Raw genomic sequence first — 21,129 nt, forward strand, 5'->3', positions numbered from 1 at the left:
TATAAAAGTGTGTGTGTGTGTGTGTGTGAGGGGGGGGGGGGGGGGTCTCTGTCCATCTGGCATCTACATAGATCATCTCTCTGAAAAGGCCTACTGAAGAACAACTACTTATCACAACTGCTACTCATATAAAGTATATTTGTTTATTTGTTTATTTTAAGGAAACACAATTACAAATTACAGTCAACAAATTACAAAATACTATGCTTGCTTGAAAAGAAGAAGATCAAACAATGTTCATTTAACTTTATTTCTGAGAAACAATTGTAGAAAACAAGATAGATGTTTATCTTGGAGTGGAGATTAATTAAATACCAATAAAACAAAAGTCCAAGGTGGAGATATTTTAACATGTCAATCATTAAAAAAAACAGATTCTCAGATGAATAACAATAACTTGATTCTTTCTGGTTAAATGTTTCATTTATTTAATTTTCCAAATAAAATGTCCATGTTCCTGTACATGATTGATGTTAAAACCCAGTTCAGTTACCCAACACACAGAATACACTCTATTTACAGACTGATGGGTCATGTTTGTTTACAGTGAAATGAGTAGTAAACTTATATATAAATCCAAGCATAATATTCTGTCTTTGTGTGTGTGTGTGTGTGTGTGTGTGTGTGTGTGTGCTGTGGAGCTTCAGCAGCAGGGAGATACACAGCTGACTCTACACTGGACTTCCAGCACCGTGGACAGCACCAGCACATGAGGAGACTGGTCCAAGTATGGGAGGGGCAGAACCTCCATGTGCAACTATTGCAGACTGCTGCCAATCTGTCAATCAGTTCCTCACAGCATAAGAAGCAGGTCAGTCTCTTCTAGAGTCAGTGTAGCAGGTGAGAGCTGAACCGCACTGAACCTCTCCAGTGAGCCGGTAAGAGTCAACAATAATTGTGCTGACACCTGTTTTTCTGTCTAAGATTGATATTTAATGTGGATGACGCCCGGCGGAGCTGATAGTGGAATGGACTCAGGATAAGAGAACGAAATGCGGACAAACCATAGACTGTAAAAAAAGATAGGTGTAGTGAGTGTGATGTCACCCATAGTTTTCTGAAGGGTCGTTTTGAAGCCAAAAGATCAGGTTTACAATCGCCGCCATGGCCGAAAGTCAGTTTGTTGTCTGGACTGTGGGTGTGACAGGCAGCTCAGTCATGCTGTGTGTAAAATTTGGAAAGACTGAGTCAACTTTGTCAGATTTTTTTTTGTAGTTGCTGTTGCAAGGTTGGCCTGATGGTGGTGCTGTGGTGCATGATCAATACTTAGAAAAACAATATAGTTTCAGCCGTACAGGTTTGAAGCCCTAGTAATAATCTTTAGAGCCATTTCTTTTCTTTACCTTTTTGTGAATAGTTTAGAAGAATAGCATCACCTGGTGGCTAAATCCCTGTTTTCACCAGACACAAATATAGGAAGGGAGAAATCACGGGGCTTTTACCATTAAATTGATCCAGGTGGAAGATGCCGAGAGCGTAGAAGTTTTCAACCGTGAAATTATGGAACCTGTTTTGTTATTTTGATTACTTTTCCTGTTATTTGATTTACTCATTATCATACTGAAAATACCAATTTCAGTTTTTTATTTAAACTTTGTGGAAGGCTATTTTTTGTTACATCACAAATTCACCTGCTACTCCATTCATCATTTTCATCACTATCATCATTATATCATTATCATCATCGTCATTACGATCAACAACCAGCATTAACAGACTGTGAGTAAATTAAGTAACCTAAGTAACCAGCTCAAGAAAACATGTTGAGACCATGTTTGGCGTCTATGACCGTGTGGCATGTGGAAATCTTTAGGAGTCTGCCGCTACAGTATCATAATAATTGTCTTGTTTTCCAAGGTGTGAATTTCCCAGCAGTCCCATGTTCAGTCAGACTCTGACCTCTAGTGGCCACTCTGCTGTACTGCAGCCTGACCAACAAACCTCTGAGGGGAATCATCGACCAGCAGATCTCAAGCTGTTTTGAGGGCCGTTTTGAAGCCAAAAGATTGGGTTTACGATCGCTGGCATGTTGACATTCTTTGGAGCCGGAGCAGCCAAAGCGAGCCTGAGGGTCGTCCCCAGAGCCACAGCTCCACCTGCTATTGGTCCGTAATCAACGACCTGTCAACCACTGGACAGGCAACCTGTCAATCACTAGGAAAACAACCCCGTTTTATAACCATTATATCCATTAATCAAACAATTATTTTGAAAATCACCATAAGGACACACATTAGAAGAAGTGAAATTAGCTACTGAGGCCAAAACCTCTTGTCGAATTTATTTTTTTATGAAGTCAATACATTAATAAAAATGTATTGACTTCATAATTTGAGTGAGAAGTTGGGTTGTGGTCCCATTGTCCCATTGGGGGGGGGGGGGGTTGCTCCCCAGAGTGACTCACCACAGTGTGTGTATGTATGTGTGTGTGTGTGTATGTGTGTTTGTGTGATCCTGTCCAGAGTGAACTATCATGTCAACTGCTGCCTTTTGTTTCTCTACACAGCAGGCGACTCTCCCTCCTATATCTGACACAGAGACACTGAGGAACCAAACCCATACTCAAACCCAAAGCCAAACCTAAACCTAAACCTAAACGCAGGGTAGAGTGGTTCAGTGAATGTGGAGTGGAAGGTGTGGATGTGGATCAGCGTGTCAGAGGAAACTCTGTAGAAGGACAGAGAGCCAGCAGGCCAGTCCAGATACACTGCTACTCTGTTGGAGGCAGAGGAGGAGAGAGGGGAATGTATGGCTGTTTGTCTGTTATTGTGGCAGGCAAAGTTAGTATTACCAAGGCAGTACAGACTCCAGGACTTGTTATTAAGTCCAAGCCTGCAGTCATCATTGTCTCCTCTCCTTCTGATTCCTCTGTAAGTCACTCCTATACAAACTGCTCCATCCCACTCAACCTCCCAGTAACAGCGACCAGTCAGACCATTTCTACACAGCAGCTGTTCCCAGTGGTCAAATCTCTCTGGGTGATCAGGATATCGCTGCTCCTCTCTCACCAGTGTCACCTTTCTGTTGTCTTCAGACAGGAAGAGCTTTCTGTTTGCTGTGTTTGGGTCCAGTGTGAGTTCACAGGCATCTGATGGAGAGAACAAGACACAATACAGCTGCAGCTTTTTAACATAATAAACCTGTTGTTTATTATTTGTTAATTCATTAACAGTTTAACAATTAATTTCTTAACACTTTCATGATGACACATTGTGTCAGCCATCCTCTGCATTCACAGTAGGATTTGAATGAATGGACTTCACATGATGCTGTGTAAATGAACTTTCCATCTGTAAGAGCCATTTATACTGTATTGAAGAAATCACCAATCTCTTTTGTTTGACTTCCTCACTTCCTTCACTCCTCACTTCACTCTCCGCCCCATTTAGTGCACTTAGTATTTCTTTAGCACTCCTTAGAAGCACCAACAGAGGTCCCTGTTCCTCACTACTCAAGGTACAACAGCACTGCTCTCTCCCTTTTATTCCTTTTGTCATGGGGCGGCAGTCAGTTCACCTTCTCTGTGCGTGAGTACTGGTAAGTCAAGTCAAGTCATTTCAAGAGTGACTTGATTTTGATTTATTGTATTAATGTACATTGTTGTCTCATTTTCTTTGTCTGCTTTCCAGATAACTACCACTCCAAATCATCTGTGTTCATCAGCCCATGTGTGTCTAACTGTTGTTTTTTCTACTTCATTGAGCTTCCTCATTCATATACTGGCATTCTAACCAATGCCCCCTGATGATACTCACCAGCCATTCCTAACTCCTATTTAATATATACAGAAACTAAAATAGATCTGGACTTTATATAATTCATTATAGACATGTAGCCAATTCTATATTACTATTATTTTATAACTAGTATTCAGTTGGTGTTACCTATATTCACAAAATCCATGCATAATCTTAATTGCCTGAAATAAATGCTTCTCACTCATTGGTTCATACTTATAGCAGAGAAATGTCATCATGCTTGTTTAATTTAGTGGAGAGAAGCTGTTTAACTAATAATTCTATAATAATTCTATAAATAGTAAAAAAAAAAAGAGTAAGTGTCTTTGTAATCACGCATCAACTATATGTTTTTCTGAGGGGTTCAACAGTTAAAAGCAGCTTAGAACATACAGAAGAAACTGCAACTACACCATCTAAATAACTGAATGTGTGCTGCTTTGTTTTCATGAATAAAACTAAATACACACTTACACTTCCTCAGACCTGGTTTCAACCTCTGCACTCCACCATGGTCCACACTGGGGGGATAAATAGATGATGTCACTCATATCCGTCATTAAACAATATTCCTCAGCTTCTCAGTCTGACAGACAAAATGGCTGCCAACTCTAACCCCTCTGTGGCCCAATCCCAATGTCCCCCCTACGGACTGAGACCTGAGCCATCACAGACTTAATTGATGTCACCTGTGTGTGCAGCTGTAGAGCCTGAGTGTGAGAAGTCATCAGGGTTCGAAATGGTATAGGAGGAATGGGACGGCACTTTGTGGCATCACATGTTGCCTTGACAACGTCAGACGTCACTATCACCCATCAAGTAATCAATTTGTAATTTACTCTTTGTTTGCGCTTTTGTCTAAATAGCATTATTAATCAAAAATGATTTAAAAAAATGTTGATGAATAATGTTAAATAGGCCTAGGTATATGTTTTGCAACATTGCAAAGTTTATATACTGTGCTAATGGATCTAGAAAATACTCTTCATTCTACTAGAGGTTAACCTTCACTACATCATTACAATATGTCAAAAAAAAAAAAAAGATAACAAAAAAGAAACAGTAGGAGGCACATTAAAAGCAAAAGGTACTTTTAATAAAGCTTAATGAGCACAAATAAGCACATAAGAAAAGCTATATTACATGCTGCTTATATTAGCAGCATCTAACATCCTTCTTAAACATTTACGAAAACTTAACTTTCTTTTTTCTCAAATGAGTTGTTTATTCCGTTTTAATGTTGCAATGTTTTCTAGCTGTAGCATGTAGTTTCACCCTTTCAATCCTGTTTCTCTCTAAGTTCCTGTTAATTTTTTTTTTTATTGGCTGATATTTTCCACATACATGAATATTAAAATCACAAACGCTATGAACTGTGGGTAATTCCCTCAAGAAAAGTCTACAGTAGGCATGGGCCGGTATGAGATTTCTACGGTATGATAACCTTAGGCAAAAATACCACGGTTTCATGGTATCGCGGTATTGCGCACCTCTAATGTTAATGTAACCTACATCTGTAATGACAGTTAACTGTTGCAAAAATGTGTGTGCTTTGGTAATATATAGAACTATTCTTACTGGATTAAACAAATTTAAACAATTTATTTAATCTAATTGATTTTATGTAAAAACACATAATAATAATAATAATAATAATAATAATAATAATAATAACAATATCAAATAAATGCTTATCTTTTGTAAAATAGGGTGGACACACAATATTGATTGTTTCAATGTTGATGCGCACGCACATACACACAAACACACACACTCGCTCTCTCTCTCTCCGAATAACACACACACACACTCGCTCTCTCTCTCAGTCTCCGCATGGCCACAGTTTGTGCCTCATTTTTCACCGGCAGGTTCGAGGAGTCTTTCATGGTCATTATGTATGTATGTCTTCAGCGCAATACGTTTTGTTAAACGACCTGCTGGCTCTGTGGCATTTTGCTTTGAATTAATTCCGACAAAATTCAATGGTTTGCCCTGCGCAAGACGTTCGCTCAGTGAAGTAACGTTAGGGGGAAAAAAACTAGCTGATGTTAGCTAGCTAATTAGCCATGTTATCTACCTCGGTAGCTAGCCTAGAGTATTTATTTCACTAATGTCAGCTAGCTAGCTAGGCACGGTAACTCCCTAGTCCCATGACCATGAAAGACTCCTCGAACCTGCCGGTGGAAAATGGTTTCTGTCCGATGCACGCTCAAGTTAATTTCAAGATAACGTTACCTTGAATTTGGCAAAGAGCGATGGGTGGTGCTCCCGTAGATGTGCAATCATGTTGGATGTATTGCCTGAGTCCGTGTTTTTTCGATAACCGAAATATTCCCATACAGCCAACTTAGTCTTTTTCGACGCGGGGAAAAGTTCAGGGGGTTCACCTCCTTCGGCCATTATACGTTACACACAGGTTGGAAAAAACAGCTGACTGACTGCTGAGTGCTGACTGCTTGGTACGCAACCGAGGGGAGGGGCATGTTCCTCTGCAGTCTGCACGCAACCTGGGGGATTCCCTGCTCTTTCTCTCTTTGAGAATAGTCATTTTAACTTGGGGGAAAAAAAATAGCTCATACCGTCGGAACGGTATGATGGGAAATATTAGTGGTTTTAGAACCGTGACTTTTTCAAACTGTGGTATACCTTGAAACCGGAAACCGGCCCATGCCTAGTCTACAGAAATGCGGACTTGCTGAAGGTCTGCATAAAGGGCTCATAAAGTCTGCCAGTGAGCCCTCGCACACTTACCCATTTCACAGTGGGACGAACCTGAACCCTCGCGGACTTGTTGGGAACGCGCGTCAAAGTCCGTGAGTCTGTGAGTGCGGACATTGGGATTGGGCCAACTTGACACTGCCTCTGCCTGGCAGCAAGCCTCTCCATACCTGAAAGTGTCCAGTTTCCAGTGTGGATCCTCCAGTCCAGCAGAGAGCAACTTCACTCCTGAGGCTCCTGGATGATTGTAGCTCAGGTCCAGCTCTCTCAGATGGGAGGGGTTGGAGCTCAGAGCTGAGGCCAGAGAAGCACAGCCTTCCTCTGTGAGCAGACAGCCTGACAGCCTACACACACACACACACACACACACACACACCAAGGTACACTACAGGTACATGTTAGATTTCCTGATTAGTACACTACTATGAAATTAATTGGAAAAATAGAGTCGAATGCTTACACAAACTGTAATGATCCCAAATACAAATAGTTGACAAAATGATCTGCTTTGTGTTTTCATTTGGTCCAGTTTGAGAGTTATCAAGTGAATTTCTGACAAAATCTTAGAAGTCAGCCCAATGGACAGAATCTATCCATCAATAATACTGTCCGTTTCCCGACGGATCAGTGTGGCCGCAGCTAGTGGATTCCAACACACGCGCCGTGGGCCTGTATAGGATCTGGACTTGCTAAGTCTCAACAACAGAAGCAACAAGGAGAGAAAATACTGAAATCTAATCAGGGAAAACAGTTCACATGGCCTAGAAAGTAGCGCTAAATGTTGGTACCACAACTGGTTTGAGAATCACATGAGCAGAAAAATCCTACACAGTTTAGGTGTTTATTCACTGACATTAACCTGAATGTAATGCAGGATTTATCTGGTCATGTGTTGAACAGGTTGAGGAATCCTTACCTGAGAGTCTCCAGTCTACAGTGTGGACTCTCCAGTCCAGCAGAGAGCAGCTTCACTCCTGAATCCTGCAGGTCGTTGTTACTCAGGTCCAGCTCTCTCAGACTAGAGGACTGGGAGCTGAGAACTGAGGCCAGAGCTTCACAGCTTCTCTCTGACAGCTTACAGAGACTCAGTCTGAAGAAGAATCAGTGATGAAGACAAACAAGACCAGTGAAAATATATTTTTTCTCTTCTGTAGAAAAGATCACGTCATATATCATTATTATTATTATTATTATTATAATACATTATAGAATATATCCAGTTATCTATGAACCTACACAGATTTGTTGGAGGCTTTGACCACTGGCAGCAGCCTCAGAAGAGCCTCCTCTGAAGCAGAGTATTTCTTCAGGTCAAACATGTCCAGCTTCTCTTCTGAAGACAGTAAGATGAAGACCAGAGCCGACCACTGAGCAGGAGAGAGTTTGTTTGTGGAGAGACTTCCTGATCTCAGGTACTGTTGGATCTCCTCCACTAGAGAACGGTCATTCAGCTCATTCAGACAGTGGAACAGATTGATGCTTCTCTCTGGAGAGGGATTCTCCCTGATCTTCTGCTTGATGTACTGGACTGTTTTCTGATTGGTCTGTGAGCTACTTCCTGTCTGTGTCAGCAGGCCTCGTAGAAGAGTCTGATTGGTTTTCAGTGAAAGACCCAGGAGGAAGCGGAGGAACAAGTCCAAGTGTCCATTTGGACTCTGTAAGGCCTTGTCCACAGCACTCTGGTAGAGCTGATTTAGTTTAGATTTGTTGCTTGATGGTGTAGACCGCCGGGATGTTGATTGTGTTTTTGACAGCAGATTGACACCAGTGTTGATGAATGACAGAGAGACATAAACAGCAGCCAGAAACTCCTGAATGCTCAGATGGACAAAGCAGAACACCTTGTCCTGGTTCAGCCCACGCTCCTCTTTAAAGATCTGTGTGAACACTCCTGAGTACACTGAGGCTGCTCTGATATCAATGCCACACTCTGTCAGGTCGGCTTCATAGAAGATCAGGTTGCCTTTCTCCAGCTGCTCAAAAGCCAGTTTTCCCAGAGAGAAAATCATCTTCCTGCTCTCTGTAGTCCAGAGTGGATCTGTCTCAGCTCTCCCATGATACTTGACGTTCTGCTGTTTGGACTGAACCACCAGGAAGTGGATGTACATCTCAGTCAGGGTCTTGGGCAGGTCTTCTCTCTCACTGGTTTTCAACACATGGTCCAGAACTGTAGCAGTGATCCAACAGAAGACTGGGATGTGGCACATGATGTGGAGGCTTCGTGAAGTCTTGATGTGGGAGATGATTCTGCTGGCCTGCTCCTCATCTCTGAATCTCTTCCTAAAGTACTCCTCCTTCTGTGGGTCAGTGAAGCCTCTCACCTCTGTCACCATGTCAACACACTCAGGAGGGATCTGATTGGCTGCTGCAGGTCGTGTGGTTATCCAGAGGCGAGCAGAGGGAAGCAGTTTCCCCTTGATGAGGTTTGTCAGCAGCACATCCACTGAGGCTGACTCTGTAACATCAGTCAGGATCTCGTTGTTCTGGAAGTCTAGAGGAAGTCGACACTCATCCAGACCGTCAAAGATGAACACAACCTGGAACTTGTCAAACCTGCAGATTCCTGCTTCTTTGGTCTCAGTAAAGAAGTGATGAAGAAGTTTCACCAAGCTGTACTTTTTCCCTTTCAGCAGATTCAGCTCTCGGAAAGTGAACGGAAATGTGAACTGTACATCCTGGTTGGCTTTGTCTTCAGCCCAGTCCAGAGTGAACTTCTGTGTTAAGACTGTTTTCCCAATGCCAGCCACTCCCTTTGTCATCAATGTTCTGGTTGGTTTGTCTCTTCCAGGTAAGGGTTTAAAGATGTCTTCACATTTGATTGTTGTTTCTGGTCTCACTGGTTTCCTGGATGCTGTTTCAATCTGTCTGACCTCATGTTCATCATTGACTTCTCCACTCCCTCCCTCTGTGATGTAAAGCTCTGTGTAGATCTGATTCAGAAGTGTTGGGTTTCCTGCTTTAGCAATCCCCTCAAACAAACACTGAAACTTCTTCTTCAGGTTTGATTTGAATTCGTGTTGGCACAGAGGAGCAAGGGTTTCTAAATGAACAAATGACACATATCAGTGTGGATGTGATATTAAATGTGAGAAATGTGAAACCTTCCTTGTAAATGTCTCCATTTAACAACTCCATGGCATCTATTTAGCCCATTACTGGTAGGTATTGACTATTATTGTGTTCTCTTTTAATGTAAACCACTGTGTGCAGCATTTTACACCCACATCAACAAATCAATAATTTAACCAGATTATCCATGTAGTTTTAGTAATGTCTGTATTTACAGCAGAGGTTAGAAATGCAAACATTTCTATTTTCCCACCATCTCCCCTCTCCATCATGTTAAACCTGTTAAAAGCCTCTCCTGCTTCATTCTCCTCAGGAAGTGCAGTGTGATCTGCAGAAAAGCCTCTCTGCTGCTCCTCCTCTGCTCTTCCTCCTCACCGTCCAGCACCTCCTCATCCTCCCTCTGCCTCTCTAAGAATTCTGGGTAATCTGGACTCAGAACCCTCTGGAACCTTTTCAGCTCGTTCTTCACAAAGGTGACGATGTTCTCCTCAAGCAGCTGGAACAGAATAATATACTGCACATTTTCTGACCTCATCAACAAAAATATTAATAATGCACGTGTCTTATTCTCCACTGTTGATAGGCTGACTAACCCCCAAGTGAAAGTAGCCCCTGAACTGCTCTCTTTGTAATGACTTGTGTCACCTTTGTATTTACACAAAACAAATCTAGCTAACATGTCCCAGTTGATTACAAAACACTAGGAGAAGTTGTGTTGCATCTAAAGTCTTCTACCTGCTGCCTTGACAGTCTACCGACAAGCCTTTTTAAGAATGTTTTTGATTGTATTGTATCAGATTTACTGCAGATAGTCAACAGTTCCCTTTTATCAGGTGATTTCCCTAAGGCCTTGAAAACTGCAGTTATTAAACCTCTTCTGGAAAAGAATAATCTTGATGCCTCAATAATTAGTAATTATAGGTAACATATCGAATCTGCCGTTTTTAAGTAAAACAATTGAAAAAGTAGTCTTCCTACAACTTAAAGGAATAGTTCACTATTCCTTTAACAGTTTCCTAACCTCCAATAATACTCTTGATATCTTCCAATCCGGATTCCGGTCCCAACACAGCACTGAGACCGCTCTAGTAAAGGTTTTAAATGACATTTGTTTTAATACGGACTGAGGAAAAATCTCAGTTCTAGTTTTATTGGACCTTAGTGCTGCGTTTGATACAGTAGACCATGACATACTGGTAGGCAGACTGGAAAAATGGGTAGGATTGTCTGGCACAGTCCTAAACTGATTTAAATCTTACTTACAAGACAGAGACTACTTTGTATCTATTGGTAACTGTAATATTTATTTATTTTTATATTTTCTTTTAAATGTGATTTTAATGCACTTTCACTTTTCTTCATCTTTTTAATCTTCTTTTTATCTATGTCTTTATTTTTTTATTTATTTATGTAAAGCACTTTGAATTGCCGTCGTGTATGAAATGTGCTATATAAATAAACTTGCCTTGCCTTACATATTAAACATCCATACAAAAATCTGGACACAAAACAAACATAAAACACAAAATCAAATCCATCTTGCAGAGTCTGAAAGCCCACTGGTCTAAAGAGTGTAGCATGGAGACTATTATGGTCAGAATGGTTGTTTTTCAGTTTGTTTGTAGCTGAAGTAAAAGGTGTTGTTATTCATTTACACACCATAAATATGGAGCCCAGGTCTGTTTGATGCTCCTGGGCAGACTGACCACTGGGAACCTCTGACCTCTCCTGGTGGACTCTGTGGAGAAAACATGATGCACAACACAAGATGAACTCCACTGTAAATGCTGCTCTGAATATTGGATGTGATGTTTTGAAAGAGGAAACTCAATCAACAGAGTATGAAGAGCCGGATCAATTCTATATCTGATGACTGAATTTGAAAACAGCAAACCCATCTGTTTTCATCATCAGTTTTAAATAATTACCTTTGATCAATAGAATGGTGTCCACCTTTGAAGTCAATAGGTCGATTCCTTGACCGGTCACTCTTCATGGACACACAGCTGAGTTCAGGGGAGTCTGGTCTCTCCTGCTGGATCCTGATAGAAACATTTTATGAAGACAGTGAAGGTTTCTGTGTCCTTGTCAAGAAGACAATTTTACATTCTTAGTAATGCGAACATGACAATGACTTACTTATTTTCTGAACAATGTTTATCTTCAAAATTTATAGGTGGACCCATAGACCGGTCACTCTTCATGGACACACAGCTGGGTTCAGGGGAGTCTGGTCTCTCCTGCTGGACTGGGCTTCAACACAACAGAGACAGAGCTTTTACTCTGAATAATGATGCTGTAATGATTTCACTGCTGAGCTCTGAGATGGAGAACAGTCATGGACAGTTAGAGATCCTCATCTTACCTCTTAGCTTTGGTCCGGCTGTCATGTTCCCCAGACAGAGTGGTTTTAGAGGGAGGGAGCCCCTCCTCTCTCTCCTCAGACAGACTCATAGTACAGCGAACACCTTTACACAAACACACTGGGCTGATTCATGACAACAAGGTTTCCATCACAGGATATATTATTTCAAGAGCTGATTCTTCCTGTCAGCCCCATGTCACATATACAGAGTGAACGTAATACTCAGACCAGCTGCCCTTTACTTCAAATACACTGACCAGCTTCATCTAGAAAGGATTTTTAAGCCTCTGGGACAACTGAGACATGGACTGAGCAAAAGGGAGTTGAGTGAATGGAAGTGTATTTTAGTATTGGTCAAGTGTTTTGTTTATTTGGTGAATCAACAGTGGAAGAAATGCACTTCAGCCAAGCTTATCCAAGCTGTCAGACTAGTTCTGAGACTTCCTGCATATTTCAGCAATGAAACGAGTTGAGATTATAATAAAAAGTTGGTCAATCTTGATCTAAATTGGTCTGTAACGCTGCGCCTAATGTGCGCATCACGTTTGTCACTTGGCGATGCACACAGCTGTAGACTGTCGGCTACTCAATCCAACTGTGAAACCCAAAGTGAAACTTAAAATTCTACAATTTACTCCAAACTCGCATGTGTTTAAGGGCATTTGTAAAGAAGTAACTTCACACTTTTTAATCAGAGATTTATAAAACTGTTCAACACTCACAAGCGCAAGTGCACTGTTAAGCCCCCCCCCCCCCCCCACACACACACACACACCCACACTCCTCACCTACGCCAAGTAAAGTGTCAACCTTACCTGCTGAACTCACATCCAGATCAAATCAAAGAGACTTCTAGCTTCATTTGTAGAAGAAACACTGAGAGAGAAGACGCTGCTTTTTCTCCTCCGTCAGTGTCTGTGAACATTTGAGGTGAGGCTGCTTTCACATCCTTATAACTTTAGTATCAATTCCATAAACATCAGTATGACATCAAAACTTCCCGTAAAAAACAGACACAGTGAACCGACCGACTTCCATGGAACCATTAGATAACAAAAAAAAAACATTTCCTTTCCTACAGCCTGCACAGTAGCCTAATCCTGTTAAAAAAGCTTCTGCATCCAATACTGTTACCCATAATTAAGCAATATCACACTCCAGGTCGTGCAGGAGTCCTTGAGGGGGTCCAGGGAGTCCCTACTGAAATATGGAAAAGTTCACTATAATGTAAATTAACTAGAAATCACCCCAATTGACTATTGTAATCCCAGGTTTCATCACTCTTATCTCCCAATGAACAGTGCAGACACTTCTACAGTTCAATGCTGAATCAATGTGGGTTCCTGACATAAAATCTGACCCAGTTGTGTTTCAGTCAGACAGACACATAGACAGATAAACAGCTGTGTTTTACAGGTTTTAAAGCTGTAAAGAGTCTGTAAAATCGACCAGTATGTTGAATAATGATAGATTTAGAGAGTTCCCAAATTGTGTGAAACTGGGTAAAATAAGGTCTTCAAAGGGTTTCATCTAAAAAACACGACAACCATCCATTTATGAGTTAAACTGACCTGTATTTTGAGTTAGGATAGGTTAAGAAAGTAAAAATGTTGGGTAAAATTGGTTTTGAAAAAGAAACTAGGACAGCACTCCAAATTGACTTTTTATTTGCCACACGTATAGTTTCTTTTTCATTATCCACTACTTTAAGGATCCAGCACCCAGTTGTCATGGTATTATCGTGAGTTGAGTGCGTTGTATCTTATTTTTTTGTAAAATGGGTTTTAACAGATGTGACGTGTAATTCTGATGAAAATCATTATAAAAATACAAAACTTGTCTTGTCTCATGAATCCAGGCCTTTATGAATCCACTGAACTCACACTGGGTAAAACAATGTACTGCTGTGTTTAATGAAATGCTGCCCTCTGCTGGTTATAGCAGAAAATACACATTACATTCATCCTGGCATGGATTTACAAGTAACTGCATGTGCCTGAAACACAGAATGAAGTAAAAAAAAAACAACAACAATAAAAACAGAATATTTGCTTGTAATTGTAATCAAGGAAAGGGTCCTAAACGATCAAGCTATTTTAATTTCTTACAATAATACAGAACTATATATTGTTTTTGGGTTTTTTTATGAATATTTTTCTGGGGGAAAAAATTGCTTTGTCTTTGGTCTGTACCAGATCAGTTGCTATGGTAACAGCATGAGGCAGAAGTGTAGATATTAACTGAAGTTACTGTAGAGAAGTTTTATTTAACAACAGACTGAATGAGTTAAACTGCTGTTGTCCGTCTTCCCCACTAGGGGGCGGTAATGCTGCTGTAGAGGATCTGTACCGCACTGTGAGGCCGAGAGTGGAGACAGAAGAGAGAGAGCAGCGCTGAAGAAGAGAAATTAAAACTGAAGAATTTGTCTCATCTAAACAGTAAAAGCAACAGAGCTGCAGTTCACTGCTCTCATCAGCAGCTGGACTTCACTGGGAGACCAGGGAGGATCGCTGTCTGGCTTTATTTTACACATTCTCCGCTCACTTTCTCTCCTTGATCGATTGCCAGCAAAGCCGAGAGGTTAGCTGAGGTTCAGTTAGCTTTGATGGAAAAGATAAAAGCTTTCATGACACTGACTTTGGTTTTATTGATTTATGTGACTGTGAAAGTGAGGGGCAATAATGTGGGAAAACATACAAGTGGAATGGTCTCTCTCTCTCTCTCTCTCTCTCTCTCTCTCTCTCTATCTATCTATCTAACTTCAAAACTGAAGAGAGGAGGATCGGCTGTTTGTCTCTGTTCTGTTTGATATGAGATGTGTTGAACAGTCAGAATCAGAATCCTTTTATTATCCAAGTATATTGATGAAATGAATGTTAATTAGATCCTCCAGAATATTGTAACACTATGTAGTGACCATTGTTAGAACATTCTGATTTGGAATTTTTACTCAGTAATTTGTAATTTTATTTTATATTATCATATTTCTCTGTTTAATACAAGGCATTAGATTGCATTGAATCTAATTAGCTAATTGTGCCTTCTTTTACATTTTTTATGTATGTGTATATATGTGTATACATACTGTATATGTGTGTATATGTATGCGTATGTGTATGTAAATATGTATACTGTGTATATTGTTCATTGTTCTGCTTTGGCAATAACGGCTGATTACCATTCATGCCAATAAAGGTAATTCAAATGTAATATTTGCACATACTGGAATTTAGCTTAGTGGTTGCTTGTGTGCTTTGTTAAAAGACAGAAAGAATAAAACACAATATAACCAATAAAAACAGTACATAAAAAACAGTATAGGCCTATTTATAAAACAGCATATAAATAAACGAAAAACAAATAGAAAGTAAAATAATAAGATACGATTAGAATCAAATACAGAATACAGCATTGCACTGTAAGTAATTGTACTGTTTGAATATTGCACTATGTTGGATAAAATAAATAAATAAATTTAAAAAAAGGGGGGGGGGGGGCAGCTGATCTCCTGTCAGTCATCAGTGCAGCTCGGTCAGATTCATCACTGACTGGATGATGATGAGGCTCAGAGGTCAGAGGTCAGAGGCGACAGGCATCCCAGCATCCTCGCTGATTGGCGAACACAAGTCGGCCATCTTGGATTGTAGCGGGGAAGAAAGATTGATGCGGTGAGCTGCTTTTTATTCCTTTATTTTGTGTCAAATATTATCACCTCTCAGTCCCGAGGGGAAAACACCTCTCCGGTTGTAGCTCTCGTGCTCCCGGGCCGCGGGAGGCAGCGGGCCGTGACGCCGGGACTCAACCCGACAGCTTCGGCCGCATCGCTTTTTGTTGTTGTTTCGGGGAACAAACCGACGGAGGCGGAGCAGGCCCAAACCCGAACAAAAACACAGCGGCCCCCCCTCCGCTCCTCTCTGTCTGTCTAACTGTGCAGAAAACCACACAGCCAGGACCTCCCGTGGCTTATCAGTTGACGTTATAGCGGTTCTGATCTTTACACATGGCGCCATGTTCTCACCTAGCTGGATAGTTGGCTCGGTAGTAAGCATTAGCTACCATGCTAACCTTCCCATAGCTCTGTATGCAACTAACGCGCGCTAGCCCGGTAGCATTAGCCGCTGCTACACACCTCAGGTAACTGACTAATGCTAGTTAATGACAGTTATTTGTTTGTAACACAGTCTGGGCGCACTAAACACGGGATGAGAAGTCGGTCTGTCCGGATAGTCAGCTAGCCGGCTGGTGATGTAGCGTCAGAAGCAGCCAGAGAGATTAGCAGAGCTAACAGCTAGCTAGCTTGTGACAGTGCTGCACCGTTAGCTTCCGAGCGAGAGACCCAGGCTGCAAACCGCTGAGCTGTTGTTTACAGCCGGCAGCTCAGGGGTTACAAAACTTTTATAGCTGCTAACCTGCAACACACAGGTTCACACGCGCTGTGACAAACTGTATTACAGTTTTACAAGCTAGCAATCACTTGGTTAGCTGTTGTTTACTAACGTTAATGCGCTGCAGTGGACCTCTGTGGAGCTGGAGGACCGAGCTGCTGCTGGACCGGCTCGGTGTTCCTGTCGGTCCGCTTCCTCTGAGACTCATCACAGGTTACAGCGTCTGGTTTCCAGCTCCGGGAGAGAGTTTTCCATTTAACCAGATGCGGCTATGGGTGTATTTATATTGCATTGGATTTTCCATGCATCCATCTCGATTTTTGGTCTGGCTGATGCTCTTATACAGAGTGATTTATAATGTGTGCACTGGTAGGAGTTCAGTGTTTGGCTCAAAGACTCAGTGACGGTCTGTTGACGGTCTGTTGACAGGCTACTGACAGGCTGTTGATGGACACACACCGGCAATTGCCAGGATCAAACCTGTGACTTTCTGGTTACAGCAAGTTTGCACCAGCCACCCGGCCCTGATGCCCTTTCAGACAGAATAAATTTAAATAAATTAGAGCTGCAACGATTAATCGAGTAAACTCTTTTGATAATCAATCGGTTTGAGTAATGTTTTAAGAAAAATAAGTCAAAATTCTCTGATTCCAGCTTCTTAAATGTGAATATTTTCTGGTTTCTTTCCTCCTCTATGACAATAAACTGAATATCTTTGGGTTGTGGACAAAACAAGACATTTGAGGACGTCATCTTGGGCTTTGGGAAACACTGATCCACATTTTTCACCATTTTCTGGCATTTTATAGACCAAACAACTAATCGATGAATCGAGAAAATAATCGACAGATTAATCGACAATGAAAATAATCGTTAGTTGCAGCCCTAAAATACATATATGTACCTTTAAAGATTGTTATGTCCAAGAAAGAGCATAACAGCCCCTAATGGTTTTGTCAACACCTTAACCTCTGAACAAGCTCAGGAAAACCTAATGATAACATGACAAACTCCGCTGTTATTCCAGTGTGTAATGTAATTAAATGTCGTTTTAATCAGAAAATATTACACACCCTGTCGAGCATCAGTCAAGACTTTATCTGAATTGTAAGGAGCTGCCGGTAAATTCACCGCACAGATAATCCAAACACCAAAACAGGTGCAAAAGTGGAGATTTTTTTTGAAACACAAGTTACTTGGTGTGTCGCTCATATGCAGAATTTACCGGTCGATCCTGAAACCAGTAAATGAAACTGTAGTGATCCTGAAATCCTGGAGTTTTGCGTGGCGATGTCTCCGCACCATCTCCCCTCGCTTCAGTGCCAGTTGTGTGACTCTGTCCCGTCTTGTCCGTCCCGGTGTGTGTGTGTGTGTGTCGTGTGTTTTCCAGGTGACACGCGGCATGTTTGGTGCTAACAGGAAGAAGTTTGTGGAGGGAGGGGTGGAGAGCGACTACGCCGACGACTCCAGCCTCTACTACAGCCAGCAGTCCATGTTCCCTCCTCACCGCACTGACAAAGACGTAAGCTGAATCTAAGTCTCTGTGTTCCTCTGGTAGAGTCTTGGGTCGTGTCTCTTCCTCCATGATAAAACCCCCAAATCAGTGATTCTGTGATCTGTTGCTCCGGTAGAGCAGACTGGAGGATTGTTGTTTTTTTTCTCTCTCCATTCACTGCCATTGTCTGGAGGAACAGTCTGAAAATCACTTCTAGCACAACAAATGAGTCTCACTTTTTTTCACCTATTTACAATTATTGATTAACATATTATTGTCTTCGTTCCATCTGCATAAGTTTCCTCCGACTGGATTTCGGTGTTCCGCTTGTTCAGACTGAAAGGTTTAATAAACATAAAGAAAGAGATTCACTCTGGAGATACACACGGCTTCTCTCTCTGCTGGAATACACACACATCTGTTCCGTATTTTAGCCACATAAATGTATAGAAATGCCAAGACTTTGCTTATTGTAGTCATTTATCACCATGTCAGTAAACAAAATAGAGGATACATAAACCAGTGTCGCTTATAAGTCCATATTCTCTCCAGAGTTTTATTTAGTGTCTTTCTGTCCATTCAAAGCTGTGTGTGTGGTGTCATGAACCAGAAACACTCTCAATCCATTTCTCCACGTTCATTTTCCAGCTTCTCTCTGAGCTAGGGCCGGGCGATAATTCAATATTATCGTTTATCGTCTTTCAGTGGAATCATATCGTGATGATATGAAGATATTTTGATATGCTGACACATTTCTGCTGTCTGAATTGATGATGACAAGCAAATTTTACTTAAAAACTCTGATAAAATGAGGTATGGTAGGAAAATTATTTGAATATTTCTGTTTTGTTTGACATCACACCTAACATCACCATTCGGTTCAATGAGATGAACATTAATTTGATTATTTAACGTGATTTTGCATACATGAGCCATATCATGATATATATTGATATTGAGAAAAATCCTTATGATTATCATGATATTGATTTCAACCATATCGTGCAGCCCTACTCTGAGCCTTACCAAGAACAGGCCGTTTCTGTCTCCGTGTCTTTAAGGCTCATTAATATTAACGACCCCTCCGTTACGTGAGACGCCGCGGCCCGGCGGCTACAGGTAGGGAAAACTCTCCGGTAATAAACGATGACAACCGCTCAACCGCTTTGAAAAAAACACTTTGTTAGTCTATTATTTCTTACAAAAATGATAATGAGCGAACCTTTGTGACATCACAAAGTTACGGATCTCTCAGAGAGATGCTGGAAAATTAACGTGGAGAAATGGATTGAGAGTGTTTTTGGTTCATGACACCACACACACAGCTTTGACTGGACAGAAAGACACTAAATAAAACTCTGGACAGTGAAGAATATGGAGCTTTTAAGCTTCAAAAGCATAGAGGCTGTATATTCATTATGCTCATTATGCTCATTATGCGCCGTCGTTTATTTCTGCCACTCTGGAAGCCCATTTCTTCCCTCTGTTTTATGACAATATTAAGAATCATGATTTCACCACAGTATGACTTCATTTAAAGACGATATGCGGTAATATTGACTTGTCACTATATGTATTTAGTTGTCTATATCAGTGGTTCTCAACGTGGGGTCCGGGGACCACCAGGGGTCCTTGAGGGCATCCCAGGGGGTCCCCAGCAAATTGATGAATCGTTAAACTTCATTATTTCATTTACAAGAACAATTATAGAATGTAGGAGACTGACTATTTTGATCATAGTTTCTCTGTTATCTCTCTACCTACAATACAGATAGTCATGGAGTTCTGGACAAAATCAAATCTGACAGTAAAAATATTCTCAGATTTGGTTCCGAGGGACAAAATCTCATCAAATGGGGGTCTGTGGCTCTAATCTGGACTAAATTAGGGCTTCTTTATATGAAAAAGGTTGAGAACCACTGGTCTATATGTCCAACTATAGAGGAGTGATGTAAACTTGACAAATTGAAAAGTGGATGATTTGTTTATGTTTTCAGATGCTGGCGTCTTCCTCCCCCTCCTCTACAGGTCAACTGTCACAGCTAGGAGCCAGTTTATATGGCCCTCAGAGTAAGACCAACACACACCACACACACACACACACACACACAACACACTCTCCCAGAACCCTCCTATTGATCCATCTCCTGTCTGTTCTCTCACACCGAGCTGCTTTGATGAGAAACGCTGGAAAAGTTTCTCTCTCTGGTGGAAGTTTGGGTGCTTTGGGTAGAAAACGGAGCTCAGAAAGAATCGAATTGCCATTATTTGACAGAATATTGCACATGTGAAAGTTTAAAATAGTTTAAAGAAAAGTGATTTTTGTTAAAAAACTAGATGTGAGTGAGCAGATTTACTGAGTTTGAGTCTGATGATCGGTGAAATTTTTCAGCTTCGGAAAGTGCTCCGCTCTGACAAAACTTCTCTCTCTCTCCTCTCTCTCTCTCTCTCTCTCTCTCTCTCTCTCTCTCTCTCTCTCTCCCCCCCCCCCCCCCCCCCCACCTCCAGGTGCGTTAGGGTTTCCTATGCGCAGTATGAACAGCAGTGCTGCTCCCCAGTTGAGTCGAACCGGGACTGAACCAGCCTGCCAGCCAGCTAACCAGCCATGTCAGCACGCCCAACGCTGGAACAATGCACACACCTCCGTCTCCCAGCAGGTACCCACACACACACACACACACACAGACACACACACACACACACACACCAGATATGTGACTCGAGTAATTTGGTCCAAGTCTCAAGTCAAGTCCCAAGTCAAGTCACTTTTTTTCCCCCCAAGATACTGCAGTCTTACCTGCAGTATCCGGTCTTCATAAAGAGAAAAGACAAGGTATTAGTACCTGTCTAATAATGATATTATTGGCCAATTTATCTAACCTGTTCAAAAAGTATGACAATGAATTGAATTTGTATTATAATTATTGATATTCAGTGAAATAAATGTAATCAAACAAAAACAAATAACTTTATAAAAGCTTATTTATTTCTTAATTTCTTCTCAATCAAAAAAAATATTCCCTCCCCATCACTTTTAAACAGTGAAATACTGACCGTCTGCCTGCCTGCAGAATATCTCAAAAAGTTATGAACAGATTTGGACAAAACTTTGTGGAAAGGTTGTTCGTGGGCCAAGGAAGAGCTGATTAACGCCGACTGGCCAAAAAAGGGTTTTCATATCAGGCTAACGCTAGCAAGCTACGGAGTTGTGAGAGAACAGATTGTATGTGGCTAACGTTAGCTAACATCAGCCTCACAGACTCTTACTGATCAGAATGAGTCTTCAGATGACGAACAGAGTCTGATGTTGTGTCTGGCTGTCAGAAGTCTTTGATGAGCAGGTCTTCATTCAGCAGTTCA

At 41.3% G+C, this 21,129-nt stretch overlaps 1 protein-coding gene and 1 long non-coding RNA gene across 2 annotated transcripts; one reads left to right on the forward strand and one right to left on the reverse strand.

Annotated features, from left to right (window-relative positions):
• Nucleotides 1–211: 211 nt before the first annotated feature.
• On the reverse strand, nucleotides 212–11,978 carry LOC139654941 (protein NLRC3-like). The gene is made up of 9 exons (XM_071532217.1): nucleotides 11,890–11,978; nucleotides 11,453–11,566; nucleotides 11,184–11,262; nucleotides 9,804–10,020; nucleotides 7,692–9,495; nucleotides 7,372–7,545; nucleotides 6,626–6,799; nucleotides 4,212–4,258; nucleotides 212–3,088 (listed from the first exon to the last, which is right to left on the reverse strand). Exons 1-9 carry the CDS (start codon nucleotides 11,976–11,978, stop codon nucleotides 2,523–2,525), a joined length of 3,264 nt encoding a protein of 1,087 aa, XP_071388318.1. The 3' UTR covers nucleotides 212–2,522.
• Nucleotides 11,979–15,519: 3,541 nt separating this feature from the next.
• On the forward strand, nucleotides 15,520–20,421 carry LOC139654939 (uncharacterized). Its single transcript, XR_011696045.1, has 4 exons — nucleotides 15,520–15,557; nucleotides 17,665–17,796; nucleotides 19,767–19,839; nucleotides 20,278–20,421. It is a non-coding gene; the product is annotated as an uncharacterized lncRNA (long non-coding RNA).
• Nucleotides 20,422–21,129: the final 708 nt, after the last annotated feature.

Source organism: Centroberyx affinis, unplaced genomic scaffold (assembly GCF_046629955.1).
Source record: "Centroberyx affinis isolate AG114_WGS23_722 - 3 ecotype Tasmania unplaced genomic scaffold, CSIRO-AGI_Caff_v1 ptg002174l_1, whole genome shotgun sequence".
Classification (NCBI taxonomy): Eukaryota; Metazoa; Chordata; class Actinopteri; order Beryciformes; family Berycidae; genus Centroberyx; species Centroberyx affinis.